Source organism: Stegostoma tigrinum, chromosome 5 (genome assembly GCF_030684315.1).
Source record: "Stegostoma tigrinum isolate sSteTig4 chromosome 5, sSteTig4.hap1, whole genome shotgun sequence".
NCBI lineage: Eukaryota > Metazoa > Chordata > Chondrichthyes > Orectolobiformes > Stegostomatidae > Stegostoma > Stegostoma tigrinum.
This window is the reverse complement of record NC_081358.1, coordinates 61,525,889-61,540,193: the sequence shown is the minus strand read 5'-3', so window position 1 is coordinate 61,540,193 and position 14,305 is coordinate 61,525,889. Positions and strand designations below refer to the sequence as shown.

The 14,305-nt window shown below is 41.9% G+C and overlaps 1 protein-coding gene across 6 annotated transcripts in view; it reads right to left on the bottom strand.

The window, feature by feature from the left end:
• The window catches only part of rims2a (regulating synaptic membrane exocytosis 2a), a 908,436-nt gene that overhangs the window by 168,756 nt on the left and 725,375 nt on the right, over positions 1-14,305 (bottom strand). For all 6 annotated transcript variants that reach the window (XM_048528687.2, XM_048528689.2, XM_048528688.2 and 3 more), the window contains one exon: positions 13,952-14,058. In XM_048528687.2, coding sequence (XP_048384644.2) covers positions 13,952-14,058 — 107 coding nt within the window. The remainder of the gene's footprint in view (positions 1-13,951; positions 14,059-14,305) is intronic.

Here is a 14,305-nt window from a genome sequence, read left to right as displayed (position 1 = left end):
AAAACAGGCAAACGAATCCAGAGCTCCCAGCATAACAAAGGAGATAGACAGAAATTAAGACAAAGAAGAAAAAAGTATACTTATGACAGGTGTCAGTTAGAAAATAAAATTGTGAACCAAGAGGATTTTTAACAAATTCATTCTCACAATGAGGTCGTCACTGGCTGGGCCAACATTTGTTGCCTGTTTCTCGTTGTCTTGGAGAACATAAGATCTAGGAGCAGGAGTAGGCAATTCAGTCCCTTGAGCTTGCTCTGCCATTTGATTTGGTAATGGCTAATTTCATCCCAATATCAACTCCACTTTCCTGCCTGCTCTCCATAACTTTTCAACGCATTACTAGTTAAAAATCTCACTATCTCCTTCATAAGTTTACTCAATGTTGCAGCATCTACCTCATGCTGGGGTTGTGAACTCCACAGATTCATGGCTTTTGAGATACGTAATGTCTCCTCATTCCGTTTTTATACCTGCTATTCCTTATTCTAAAACTATGAGCTCTCATTCTAGAGTGCCCTGGATAAGGAAATATCTTTTCTATGTCTATTTCATCAATTTGTTTTCACATCTTAACCATTCAGTTAGATCTCTTCTTATTCTCTGGAGTTTAGAAGAATATAGGCTGAAACTGTGCAAGCTCTCTTCATTGACAAAACCTGCATTTTTGGAATCAGCCCGGTCAACGTCCTCTGAACTGCCTCCTATACAGTTATAACCCTCAAGTAAGGGAGCCAAATTTGTATGCAATACTCTTGGTGTGGTCTGACTAATGCCTTGTACAGTTACAACAACACTTCCCAATAAATAGATAATGATGTTTAAACCCAGGTCCCTGGATCTTTGAAGCAGTGGTGCTAACCACTGTGCTGCTGTTTTTTAGCAGACTGTCAATGATTGGTACCATGACGCTACCTAATATTTCTGTCTGTATGACACAGAAGTATACACAAGTGTGAAGGGTGTATAATAAAAATACTTTAGTAGGCAGAAGGAAGAAATAATCATACAATAGATGCACAACAATAAAAGACAGAAAAATCAGTGGTAGTGAAACTATTGGAAACAATGCTGAAGAGGCAGAATTAATCTGCTTGAGAGAGTTAGGGATAAATCAAGAATAGGTAACGTGGTTTTATTAAGTCGGTCATGTCTAATCAACTTGATTGAATTTTTCAAACAGGTGGCCAATTGTGTCTGAGAACAATACTTTTGATAAGTTCCTACAAAGAGGACTTACAACAACAGTATGAAGCCATGGGATCCAAGGAAATTTGACAAAATGGACCCACTGCTGGCTGAGTAGCAGGAAGCAGAATGTGATAGTTGGGGTTGTTTTTCTAACTGCAAGCATGTGTCCAGCAGGGTGGTTTAAAAGATGATTTAGATTAATGTAGGAGGTTGATCAGTAGTTTGCAGGTGATACAAAAATTGATGGGGTGCTAAGTAGTGAGGAGGGTAGCCTTATACTACAAGAAGATGCAGAAGGCTGATCAAATACGCTCGGTCAGTGACAAATGAAATTCAATCCAGATAAATGTGAGGTGATATGCTTGGGCAGGACAAACAAGGCAAGGAGATACATGATAAATAATTGGACAGTGGGAAGCACAAAGGATAAGAGGGGCCATGGTGTGTGTATATACTGGTCCCTTAAAGTAACTGGATAGGTGGATGAAATGATTAAGAAGGTATGTTAGAACTGCCTTAATTAGTCGAGGCATGGAGTTTAAGGGCAGAGAGTTTATGCTTTAGTAGGCAGAAGGAAGAAATAATCATACAATAGATGCACAACAATAAAAGACAGAAAAATCAGTGGTAGTGAAACTATTGGAAAAAATGCTGAAGAGACAGAATTAAATTATAAAACGTTGGTTATGCCACAGCTAGAGTTGGAGAGTTGTGATAGCATAGGAAGGTTGCAAAGGAGATTTACCAGGATGCCGCCTGAGCTGGAGAATTTCTGTTATGAAGAGAGATTGGACAGACTGAAATTGTTTTCTTTAAAGCTGAGGAGGTTGAAAGGGGACATGATTGAGATGGATATGACATACAAGGCTATGGACTGCCAGAGGAAATGGGAAAGGCAGGTACAGTTGCAAGATTTAAAAGATATTTGGACAAGTATAGCTTTAGAGGATTATGAGCCACATGCAGGCAAATGGGACTAAGTTTATTTTGGGAAACATGGTCGGCATGGACAAGTTGCGCTGAAGGGTCTTTTTCCATGTTGTATGTCTCTGTGACTTTAGGCGAAGAACAGGAAAATGGGAATAGAATAGTTAGGTGGTTTTTTGAGCAGGGTGGGCCATAGGGCCTATTTCTATGCTGTAGATCTCTCTATTTCTCAATGAGGAGTCAGTAATTAAGACAAATTTAACAGGATGTTGCATGAAGGTTTGAAATATAAGGCTGGATAGACTGGGACTTATTTCACTGGAGCATAGGAAATTGAGAGATGATCTGACAGAAGTCTATAAAATAATGAAATATTGTTGAGTTGATGATAGTTGTCTTTTCCCTCAGATGGGAAATTTGGACCGTAGGGTTTGTCTCTGTGCTGTATAACTCTATGACCATAAGCAAGCAACAGTCATTATGATAATTACGGGTGAGGAAGGTCACCCAGCTCATCCATCCAGAGATCTTCGTGTCACAACATTCGTTCTCACGCTTTTTTTTGCAGTCCGAGGATCATTAATCATGGCTTATGCAGTGTTATCACCACATGGCAAGGCAAAGAGAAGTGCCTAACAACTGTTGTCATTCATACAAGGTTTCAACATATGTTACTGCCATTAGTCTTTCCCACATTCTAGCCACCTTGCTAAATGAGTGCATCCATACCATCACCAAGTGCAGCATCCAATTATGTTTCAAGTGATTGTAGGTTCTTTTGCCTCCTTAGATCTGTCTAGAGACTTCTTTAACATGTTGGCCATTCATGGTGCAAACAAAAAAATCCCAATATCTACTTTGAAAATATTTGCTACATTAAACACTTAAGTGCTAACTTACAGTTGAAGCTAAAAATGCTTTCGTTTCTATACAATATGTAGAAGTCACTAAAATGCTGGCCTCTGTCCAAATCTCAAAAGTTACAAGTCACTTGTCCTACTCAGTGGTATGTAACTTGCACAGCTGGCACACAGTCATTTAACTGCAGCTGTTGACGGCTTCCTTGAATTCAGTGACAGACACAACTTAATTCTTAAATATTCTGCAACAGAATATACAGGAATGCCCAAATATTTTCGCCTTTGTGGATCACTGGAGACTGAGGGTACAATGGAGGACGAGTGTCAGGAATCTGTGGAAGTCCTGATGCTGGGGACCTAAATGGGAATTACCCAGCAGTTTTAAATTTCAGATGGGCAATGTGAGGAAATTTAAATTTCAGTTGGGCAATTTTCCTACAGCCTGGGACTCTTGCGCTAATGTCTCTGCCCTTGAGGCACAATCAGAGACGTTTGACGGATTCCTATGACTGGCTTTGGTAGCTAGTTTAAATCCTGGTCTTGTAATTGAGTAACTTCACAGTAACTTGTCTCCAATCACTCCACTGATCATTCAAAAACCCCCTTAATACTCGACTACTCCTTCAGACGATACAACCACCCCAGGGCCACCCAACTAACACCTCAAACATCCAACTATCCTGAACGATGATTACCCACTGACTTACCTACCTGCTCACCTCATCACCCACTCATCCATTTCTCACTTACTCAGTAACCTACTCAAAAACTGGACCTTTAAACCTACCTGAACACAAAACTAGCGTAATGTATAGAGGACACATCCTCTCTTCCCTCAATGCTCCAATGCAATTTCATGGTAAATGCTGCACTATCCATTTCTACTGCAACTGAAATGGAAGATCAGGACAAAATGGACTGCAGCATTTAGGTTGGAAAAATCTTCCTGGACTGTGGCAACGTGCAGAGACAGCATGCCATTGACCAGGAGACGTGGGCAAAATTTTGACTATTTTCTTGTTCATCCGCAGTTTCTGAATGAAGCCTGATTTGTGAGATAGTGATAAATTAGAATCGCCAGGGATAAGGGGACCCAAAGTTCAGTCAGTCCTGTTGCTGTATTCCTGAAATTTTGCCCGTTATGGATTAGTAGAGGAAATGCTGCATTATAAGGTAGGTTATTGTGCATGTTAGCAGTTTTCTCATTAAATTATAACTGGACTGAAGTTCATCACAGCATAATTCAGTTAATTATAAAACTCAGGGAGTAATAATCCAGAAAATATGCACTTCACTAGGCCAAACTGAGAGTTTGCACTGAAAAATTTAACAACGAAGAATTGGCATTGGTACAAGAATCACAAAGCCAAAAATTGTTGTAAAGTCCCAGCTGGTTAACTAATGTCCCACAGGGAAGTAAAATTGTCACTCTTGTCCTGTCTGTTCTACTTGGAATCCCAGCCCCACACTGAAGTGGTTAGCTTTTACCTGTTGCAGAAGAGGCTCAACAAAATAGTCATTGTCTTCTCAGAATGACAAATGGTGGAAAATGAATGTCATAAGCTCATCCTTTGAATGAATAATATTAATTCAAGATTGTTATAAATAAGTATCAAAGCTGATTGCAAAGGTGTAGCAGAACTTTAGTAGGAGCAGAGGTAGGTCATAGAGCCCATCGAGTCTGCTCTGTTATTCAATGAGATCATGCCTGATAATCCTAAACTCAACTATCCTGCCTTTCCCCCAACCCTTGATTGATTCCCTATTTAAAGATCTCTCAATCTCAGCTCCATAGAATTAATTTCTTCCTGTCTTGACTTTACTTTTTATCCCCTCTCCATTCCCTTCTCACCCTACATCATGAATCATCCTACATTCGCAGGTACATGAATGGTTTCTAGTTTCCTGGTTCTAATCATCTCCTTTTCACCATGGCTGTCCAGTCCTTTATCCCAAACCAGAGTCTATGAATCTATCTGCCTCTGTTTTTTTTTCCCCCTTTGAATTGAGGCCTAACTGCCTTTGAGAGATATTTGGAACATTCTTTATTTCCATCCAACAAAGGTCTCTTCCCTCACTTATTGTTGCAGTACAAAGATTATTTTATTGGTCATTGGCCACATCCTGCTTTTGATTTGAACAAGAATTTATCAGGCTTTCTTCTTACAACTTTTACTGTACCGTCATTGTCCACTTTTGAGCTGTCTTCAACTTTTTTTTCTACTTTTGGACTTAGGCTGTCAACTGATACAGTCATTGACTCAGTTACCTTGATAGGGGGATAGACAGCATCCTTTGCAAGCAGGATAGAGAATCTCATGTCGTGTGTTGCCTGCCCAGTACCAGGGTACGAGACATCTCTGACCGGCTTGAGAGGATATGAGAGAGGGAGGGGGAGGATCCAGTTGTTGCAGACCGCATAGGTACCAACAACATAGGCAGGACTAGGAAAAAAAGACATGTTTCGGGATTATGAAAAGCTAGGAACAAAATTTTAAAAAACAGGTCTTCAAGGGTCATAATCTCTGGATTGCTGCCCACGCCACGTGCAAATTGGCATTGGGAGGAGAGGATCAGGGGAGTCAACAAATGGCTAAAAGAGTGGTGTGGGAAAGAGGGTTTCCTTTTCATGGGGCACTGGCATCAGTTCTGGGACAGGAGGGATCTCTACCGCTGGGATGGACTCCACCTGACCAGGGCCGGGTCCAGTGTTCTGGCAAAAAGGATAAATAGGGTGGTCAATAGGACTTCAGACTAGTAAGTAGTGGGGAAGGGAGGAGTGGTCATACAAGGAGAATAACAATTAATGTAAGGCAAAGCAACAGGTTAGCAGGTGATGAGGAAGCTTCAACTCCAGTGAAAATTAGGAAAAAAGTTAAAGGGAAAGGGAACACAAGAGATGTTAGTAATGGAGGTGACAGGACCCAAAAAAGATGCAAGAACTGGCATAAGGGCACTTTGTCTGAATACTTGGAGCATTTAAAACAAGGTAGATGAGTTGACAACGCAAATCATGGCAAATGGTTATGATTCAGTAGCCATTACAGAGATATGGTTGCATGATGGTCATGACTGGGAGTTAAATATCCAGGGGTATCAAACTGTTCAGAAGGACTGACAGACAGGAAGGTAAGGGAGGAGGTGTCGCTCTGATTTTTAAGGAGGGTATCAAGGCGGTAGTGAAAGATGATACATGTTCTACTGAACAAAAAGGTTTTGTATTTGGGTGGAAATTAGAAACAGCAGGGAGAAGGCGGCACTGATAGGTGTGGTCTATAGGCCACCAAATAACGACATTGTGGTGGGACGGGTAATAAACACAGAAATAGCTAATATATGTTAAAATGCTACAACAATTATCATAGCGGATTTTAATCTACATATCAATTGGTCAAACCAGGTCGGTCATAGCATCTTTGAGGAGGGGTTCATAGAATGCATCTGCGATAATTTCCTTGAACAATATGTAATTGAACCTATGAGGGAGCAAGCTTTCCTAGACCTAGTCCTGTTTAACGAGACAGGAATAATTAATGATCTCACAGTTAGGGATCTTCTCGGAAGGAGCGATCACAGTATGGTCAAATTTAAAATACAGATGGAGCGTGAGAAGGTTACATCCAGTGCCAGTGTCCTGCGTTTAAACAAAGGAGACTATGATGGGATGAGGGAGGAGTTAGGTAAGGTAAAATGGGAACAAAAACTTTATGGTGGGTCAATTGAGGAACAGTGGAGGACTTTCAAAACAATTTTTCACAGTAGACTGGGAAATCTTTAAAGGCCAACAGAAAGCCACAAAAAAAAAGTTATAAAGAAAAGTAAGATTGATAACGAGAGTAAGCCAGCTCAAAATATAAGAGTAGGCAGCAAATGTTTCTATAAATATGCAAATCGTGAAAGTGTGGTGAAGGTAAACATTGGTCCTTTAGAAATGAGAAGGCCAATTTAATAACTGGGAATGAGGAAACGATTAAGGCATTAAACAGTTATTCTGTGTTAGTCTTCACAGTGGAAGACACAAATAACATGCCGAAAACTTATGGCAAGAAGGATATAGCAGGTGAGGACCTAGAAACAATCACTAAGAAGGCAGTGCTGGGCAAGCTAATGGGGCTAAACGTAGGCAAATCTCCTGGCCCTGAAGAAATGTATCGTAGGGAACCAAAAGAGGTGATGGGGGAAATGGCGAATTCACTACTAATTATTTTCCAAAATTCACTGGACTCTGGGGTGGTTCCCACAGATTGGAAAACAGCCAATGTGACACCACTGTTTAAAAAGGGAAAGTAGACGAAAAAGCAGGTAACGATAGGCCACAGTTAGCTTAACTTCAGTAGTGGGGAAAATGCTTGAATCTATCACTGAGGAAGAAATAGCAAGGCATCCAGATATCAATTCTCCCATTGGGAACACCCAGGATGGGTTCATTATGGGTAGGTCATGTTTAACTAATTTGGTGGAATTCTTTGAGGACATTACTTGCATGGTGGACAATGGAGAACAAGTGGATATAATGTATCTGGATTTCCAGAAGGCATTTGACAAGGTGCCACACCAAAGGCTGCTACATAAGATAAAGTTGCACGGTATTACAGGTAATGTATTAGCATGGATAGAGAATTAGTTGACGAGTAGAAAGCAAAGAGTAGGGGTAAATGGATGTTTTTCTGGCTGGCGGTCAGTGGCTAGTGGCGTGCCTCAGGGATCAGTGTTGGGACCACAAGTGTTTACAATTTACATAGATGATTTGGAGTTGGGGACTAAGTATGGCGTGTCAAAATTTGCAGATGACCCTAAGATGAGTGGTAGAACAAAATGTGCAGAAGACACCGAAGGTGGACAGAGGTATATAGATAGTCTAAGTGAGTGGGCAAAGGTCTGGCAGATGGAATACAATGTTGATAAGTATGAGGTCATCCATTTTGGTAGGAATAATAGCAAAATGGACTATGTTTTAATTGGTAAAAAAGATTTGCAGCACACTGCGGTGCAGAGGGAATTGGGTGTCCTTGTATATGAATCACTGAAAGTAAGATTGCAGGTGCAGCAGGTAATTAAAGTGGCAAATGGAATTTTGTCTGTCATTGCTAGAGTGATGGAGTTCAAAAACAGGGAAGCTATGCTGCAGCTGTATAGGATTCTGGTGAGGCCACATCTGGAGTACTGGTGAGCATTTTTGGCCTCCTTACTTGAGAAGAGATATACTAGCACTGGAGGGGATGCAAAGTAGATTCACTCAGTTGATTCCAGAATTGAGAGGGTTGGACGATGAGGAGAGACTGAGTAGGCTGGGATTATACTCAGTGGACTTCAGAAGAATGAGGGGAGGTCTTGTAGAAACATAAGATTCTGAAGGGAGTAGATAAGGTGGAGGCAGGGAGGTTGTTTCCACTTGCTGGTGAAACTAGGACTGCGGGAATAACTTCAATGTAAAGGGAAGCAGATGTCGGACTGAGGTCAGGAGGAATTTCTTTACCCAAAGGGTTCTGAATCTGTGGAACTCCCTGACCAGTGAAGCGGTTGAAGCTACCTCACTGAATGTGCTTAAGGCAAGGCTAGATAAATTTTTGAACAGTAAAAGAATTAAGGGTTATGGTGAGCAGGTGGGTAAGTGGAGCGGACTCTCAAAGATCAGCCATGATCTTATTATATGGCGGGGCAGGCTCGAAGGGCCGGACGATCTACTCCTGCTCCTAGATCTTATGTTCTTATTACACTACTCAGATGGACTCTATTTCATTCTCCTGGCTTCTCTGTCACCACCACATCTGTCTTAACGATACCACCTTTCACACTAGGGCTTTTAATATGTCTTATATTGTCCTCAACTATGATTGACTAGGTTCTCCTGCAAGTCTGTCCGTTGTCTCAATTCTTCATTCTTCTATTATCCTTGACTTCTACCTGAACAGCTTCTATATTGAGCTGACTGTTCTATACTATTTCTACCTCCAATAGCATAGACCAATGCCAAACATATCTGTCTTCCATCCCCTCTTTCAGCACTACAAATGAACTGTTCATGGAACATAGAACAGTACAGGCCCTTCTGCCCACAATGTTGTGCCAACCTATTATCCTATTAAGATCAATCTACCATGCGTACCCTACATTTTACTATCCTCCATGTGCCTATCCAAGAGTTGCTTAAATGTATCTAAAGTATCTGACTCCACCACTACTGCTGGCAGCACATTCTACACGCCCACTATGCTGTGTGAAGAATCTACCTCTGATATCTCATCTATACCTTCCTCCAATCACCTTAAAATTATGCCCCCTTGTAAAAGAACATAGAACATTACAGCGCAGTACAGGCCCTTCGGCCCTCGATGTTGTGCCGACCTATGAAACCAATCCAAAGCCCATCTAGCCTACACTATTCCATTATCACCCATATGTTTGTCCAATGACCATTTAAATGCCCTTAAACTTGGCAAATCTATTACTGTTGCAGGCAGGGCATACCACGCCCTTACTACTCTCTGAGTAAAGAACCTACCTCTGACATCTGTCCTATATCTATCACCCCTCAATTTAAAGCTATGACCCCTCGTGCCAGCCATCACCATCCCAGGAAAAAGGTTCTCACTGTCCACCTTATCTAATCCTCTGATCATCTTGTATGTCTTCATTAAGTCACCTCTTAACCTTCTTCTCTCTAATGAAAACAGCCTCAAGTCCCTCAGCCTTTCCTCATTAGACCTTCCCTCCATACCAGGCAACATCCTGGTAAATCTCCTCTGCACCCTTTCCACTGCTTCCACATCCTTCCTACAATGTGGCATCCAGAACTGTACACAATACTCCAAGTGCGGCCACACCAGAGTTTTGTACAGCTGCAACATGACCTCATGGCTCCAAAACTCAATCCCTCTACTAATAAAATCTAACACACTGTACACCTTCTTAACAACCCTTTCAACCCGGGTGGCAACTTTCAGGGATCTATGTACATGGACACCGAGATCTCTCTGCTCAGCCACACTACCAAGAATCTTACCATTTAACCCAGTACTCTGTATTCCTGTTACTCCTTCCAAAGTGCATCACCTCACACTTTTCTGCATTAAACTCCATTTGCCACCTCTCAGCTCAGCTCTGCAGCTTATATATGTCCCTCTGTAACCTGCAACATCCTTCCGCACTATCTACAACTCCACAGACTTTAGTGCCATCCTCAAATTTACTCACCCATCCTTCTATGCCATGTAGGTCATTTATAAAAATGACAAACAGCAGTGGCCCCAAAACAAACAGATGCTTGCAGTACACCACTAGTAACTGAACTCCAGGATGAACATTTCCCATCAACCACCACCATCTGTCTTCTTACACCTAGCCAATTTCTGATCCAAACCGCTAAATGACCATCAAGGCCCAGCATATTGAATGATACTCTTTTCTCTTGATATACATTATTGAAAGCAGGTTGTGCAGTTGTGTAGGTGTCATCTATGACCTTAATTACTGAGGCTAGCTTGATTCATTTGCATGTAGCTGTTTGGTTTAGGTTAAAGATGTGCTTGTGATTGTTCCATATTTCTTTATAACTACTCCCTTCTAATTTCAATCTTGTTCATCATTGACCAATGGGTAATATCCAACCTAATCAATGTTAAATTGAATGATTCATCAATTACAGGTCAGCAGTCTCGGGGGTGGTGTTGGTGAGACAGGGTAAATGATAGTTATTTCTGCCCTGGGATAGTCTCTGACTATCAACTCTGTCTATACCTCTCATCATCTTGCACACCTCTATCAGGTCACCGCTCGTCCTTTTCTGATGAAGGGTCTACATCAGCTTTTGTGCTCCTAAGCTGCTGCTTGGCCTGCTGTGTTCATCCAGCTCCACACTTTGTTATCTCGGATTCTCCAGCATCTGCAGTTCCCATTACCTTTCATCCTTCTTTGCTCCAATGAAAACAGCCCTAGCTCCCTCAACCTTTCCTCATAAGACCGGCCCTCCAGCCCAGGCAGCATGCTGGTAAATCTTCATTGCACCCTCTCTAAAGCTTCCACATCTTTCCTACAACAAGGTGGCCAGAACTGAACACAATATTCCAAATGCGGCTAATTAGGGTTTATAGTTCTGCAGCATAACCTCACGGCTCTTAAACTCAATTGCCCTGCCAATGAATGCCAACGCACCATATGCCTTCTTTATAACCCTATCAACTTGGGTAGCAACTTTGACGGATCTACAGATGTGGACCGCAAGATCCCTCTGTTTCTCCACACTGCCGAGAATCTTGCCATTAACCCTGTATTCTGCATTCAAATTCAATGTTCCAAAGTGAATCACTTCACACTTTTCTGGGGTGAATTCCATCTGTCACTTCTTTGCCCAGCTCTGCATTCTGTCAATGCCCCGTTGCAACTTACAACAACCCTCCACGCTGTCCACAATTCCACCAACCTTCGTGTCATTTGCAAAGGTACTAACGCACCCTTCCACTTCCTCATCCAAGTCATTTATAAAGATCACCAAGAGCAGACGCCCCTGAACAGATCCCTGTGGAACACCAAAGGGCATCAAGCTCCAGGCCGAATACTTTCCAGCTTCTACGGGGCGGCACGGTGGCTCAGTGGTTAGCACTGCAGCCTCACAGCACCAGTGACCCGGGTTCGATTCCAGTCTCGAGCGACTGTCTGTGTGGAGTTTGCACATTCTCCCTGAGTCTGCATGGGTTTCCTCCAGGTGCTCCAGTTTCCTCCCACAGTCCAAAGATGTATAGGCCAGGTGGATCGGCCATGCTAAATTGCCCGTAGTGTTCAGAGGTATGTGGGTTATGGGGGATGGTCTGGGTGGGATGCTCCAAGGGGTGGTGTGGACTTGTTGGGCCAAAGGACCTGTTTCCATACTGTAGGGAATCTAATTTAATCTAATCTAATCTAATCTACCACCCTCAGTCTTCTATTGGTCAGCCAGTTTTGTATCCAGACAGCCAAATTTCCCTGAATCCCATGCCTCCTCACTCTTGAATAAACCTACCATGTGGAACCTTAACAAATGCCTTGCTGACATCCATACACACCACATCCATTGCTCTACCTTCATCAATGTGTTTTGTCAAATCCTCAAAAAAGACAATAAGGCTTGTGAGGCATGACGTGCCCCTCACAAAGCTATGCTGACTATTTCTAATCAAACTGTGCTTTTCCAAATAATCATAAATACTATCTCTCAGAATCCTCTCCAATAATTTGTCCACCACAGAAGTAAAACTGACCAGTCTGTAATTTCCAGGATTATCGCTATTCCCTTTCTTGAACAAGGGAATAACATTTGCCATCTTCCAATCAATTGGCACTACTCCAATGGACAGTGAGGATGCAAAGATCATTGTCAAAGTGGCAGCAATCTCTTCCCTCACTTCCTGTAGGAACCTTGGGTATATCCCTTCTGGCCTAGGGGATTATCTATCCTCATGATTTTCAAAATTTCTCACACATCCTCCTTCCTAACATCAACCTGTTCAAGCAAATCTGCCTGTTATGGTCCCTCTCACCGGTGAATACCGAAGCAAAGTATTTATTAAGGACCTCTCCTACCTCCTCTGACTGCACGCACAAGTTCCCTCCACTATCCTTGATCAGCCGTACCCTCACTCTGGCCATCCTGCTTTTCCTTACATAAGCATAGAAAGCCTTGGGATTTTCCTTTGTCCTACATGTCAAGGTTTTCTCATACCTGCTTCTACCTTTCCTAAGTCCATTCTTTAGTTCCTTCCTGGCTACCTCATAGCTCTCTCGAGCCCTGTCCGATCCTTGCTTCCTCAACATTATGTAAGCTGCCTTCTTTTCTTGAATAGATGTTCCACATGTCTTGTCATCCACGGTTGCTTCACCTTACCATCGCTTCCTTGCCTCAGTGGGACAAACCTGTCCAGTACTTGTAGCAACTGCTCCCTAAACAGCCTCCACATTTCTATCATGCATTTTCCCCAAGAACATCTGATCCCAATTGGTGCTCCTTAGTTCTTGCCTAATAGCATTGTAATTCTCACTCCCCCGGTTAAATACTAGAGTCATGGAGAGGGATAGCAGCAGACAGAATGGGAAAGTAAAGGTCAGGGATTTGTGATCACCAGCTCCAAAATGTTCTCCCACCAAAAGATGTGACACCTGGCCTAGTTTGTTGCCAAGCACCAAATCCGATATGGCCTCGCCTCTAGTTGGCCTATCTGCATACAGGTTCCTTTCTACTCTGTTTCAATCACGTGCAATACCCATGGCAGCTCCCTGTGGCCCAGATATTCTGCTAGCTTGAATTTTCATTCTGATCCGACGCCCACTGTGGCTACATTGCTCTAATGAAGCTCAACAGATGCTTGAAGAACAGCATGTCATTTTTTTATTGAAAAACCTCGTGAAGCTTCAGATACAACACTAACTTCAGAAACATAACCACTACCCCTAACTGCTAGAATGTAGAGCAGAATATCATGAAAAGAGCAGGTTTGGTCCTTCCATTAGCTGAAGATGTTTTTGGGGTTGTGATATCATAACATTAGCCATAATTGGCAAACTTCAGTCAAGACGATCATTGTTTTGTGGGAGCTGCTGAAAATGATTACTCTGTTACCATTTGTATCTCCTCTCAACATTAAAAAAAATTGTCACATAATTATTCCATTTTGCCTGACAAATTCTTTTCTTTGAATATTTCATCATTCGTATCTTCTAACACATCACAGATTTTCCCTTCCTTCTTTCCTACCCTTCCCAACTTGCTGGGCTTCAGTGCCTGATTAAAGCTTATTACCTCTCAGACTTTTCCTAGTTCTGATGGAAGGTCAATGAAAGAAAACATTGACTGTTTCCCTTTCCATAGATGCTGCCTGGCCTGCTGAGTATTTGCAGTATTTTCTTCTTTCTATTGTAATGGTGTATTTAAATAAAACTGCAACTTACGTTTAAGCTAAAAAAAAATCCACATTGTGTTATGTGCACTTTCACATGCTTGCACTAACCTTGGAATGATACTCCTGTTCCAATCTTGAATCTGATGTTGCAACCTGTTTGTACTTGCTTATTTTCATTTTCATTTGGCGTGTCCTCTCTTCCACATCCATTGCACCTATGGATAGAGTCAAGTTAAACAGTCAACTTGCAATTGTCAGTTACGTTTGACTATTACTATTGTTTCACTGGTACTGGTGAGTGTGTCCAATCAAAGTTCATTGTTGAATCTAAAAGTGGGACTTGGGATTGGACAAAATTATATTTTAAAAATTCAATGGGCTCAAAGATTTTCTTTCAAACTACAAGAGTTTTTGGTAGCATTAAAAATAGATTATTAACAAGATAAAGCAACAAAATGGTTT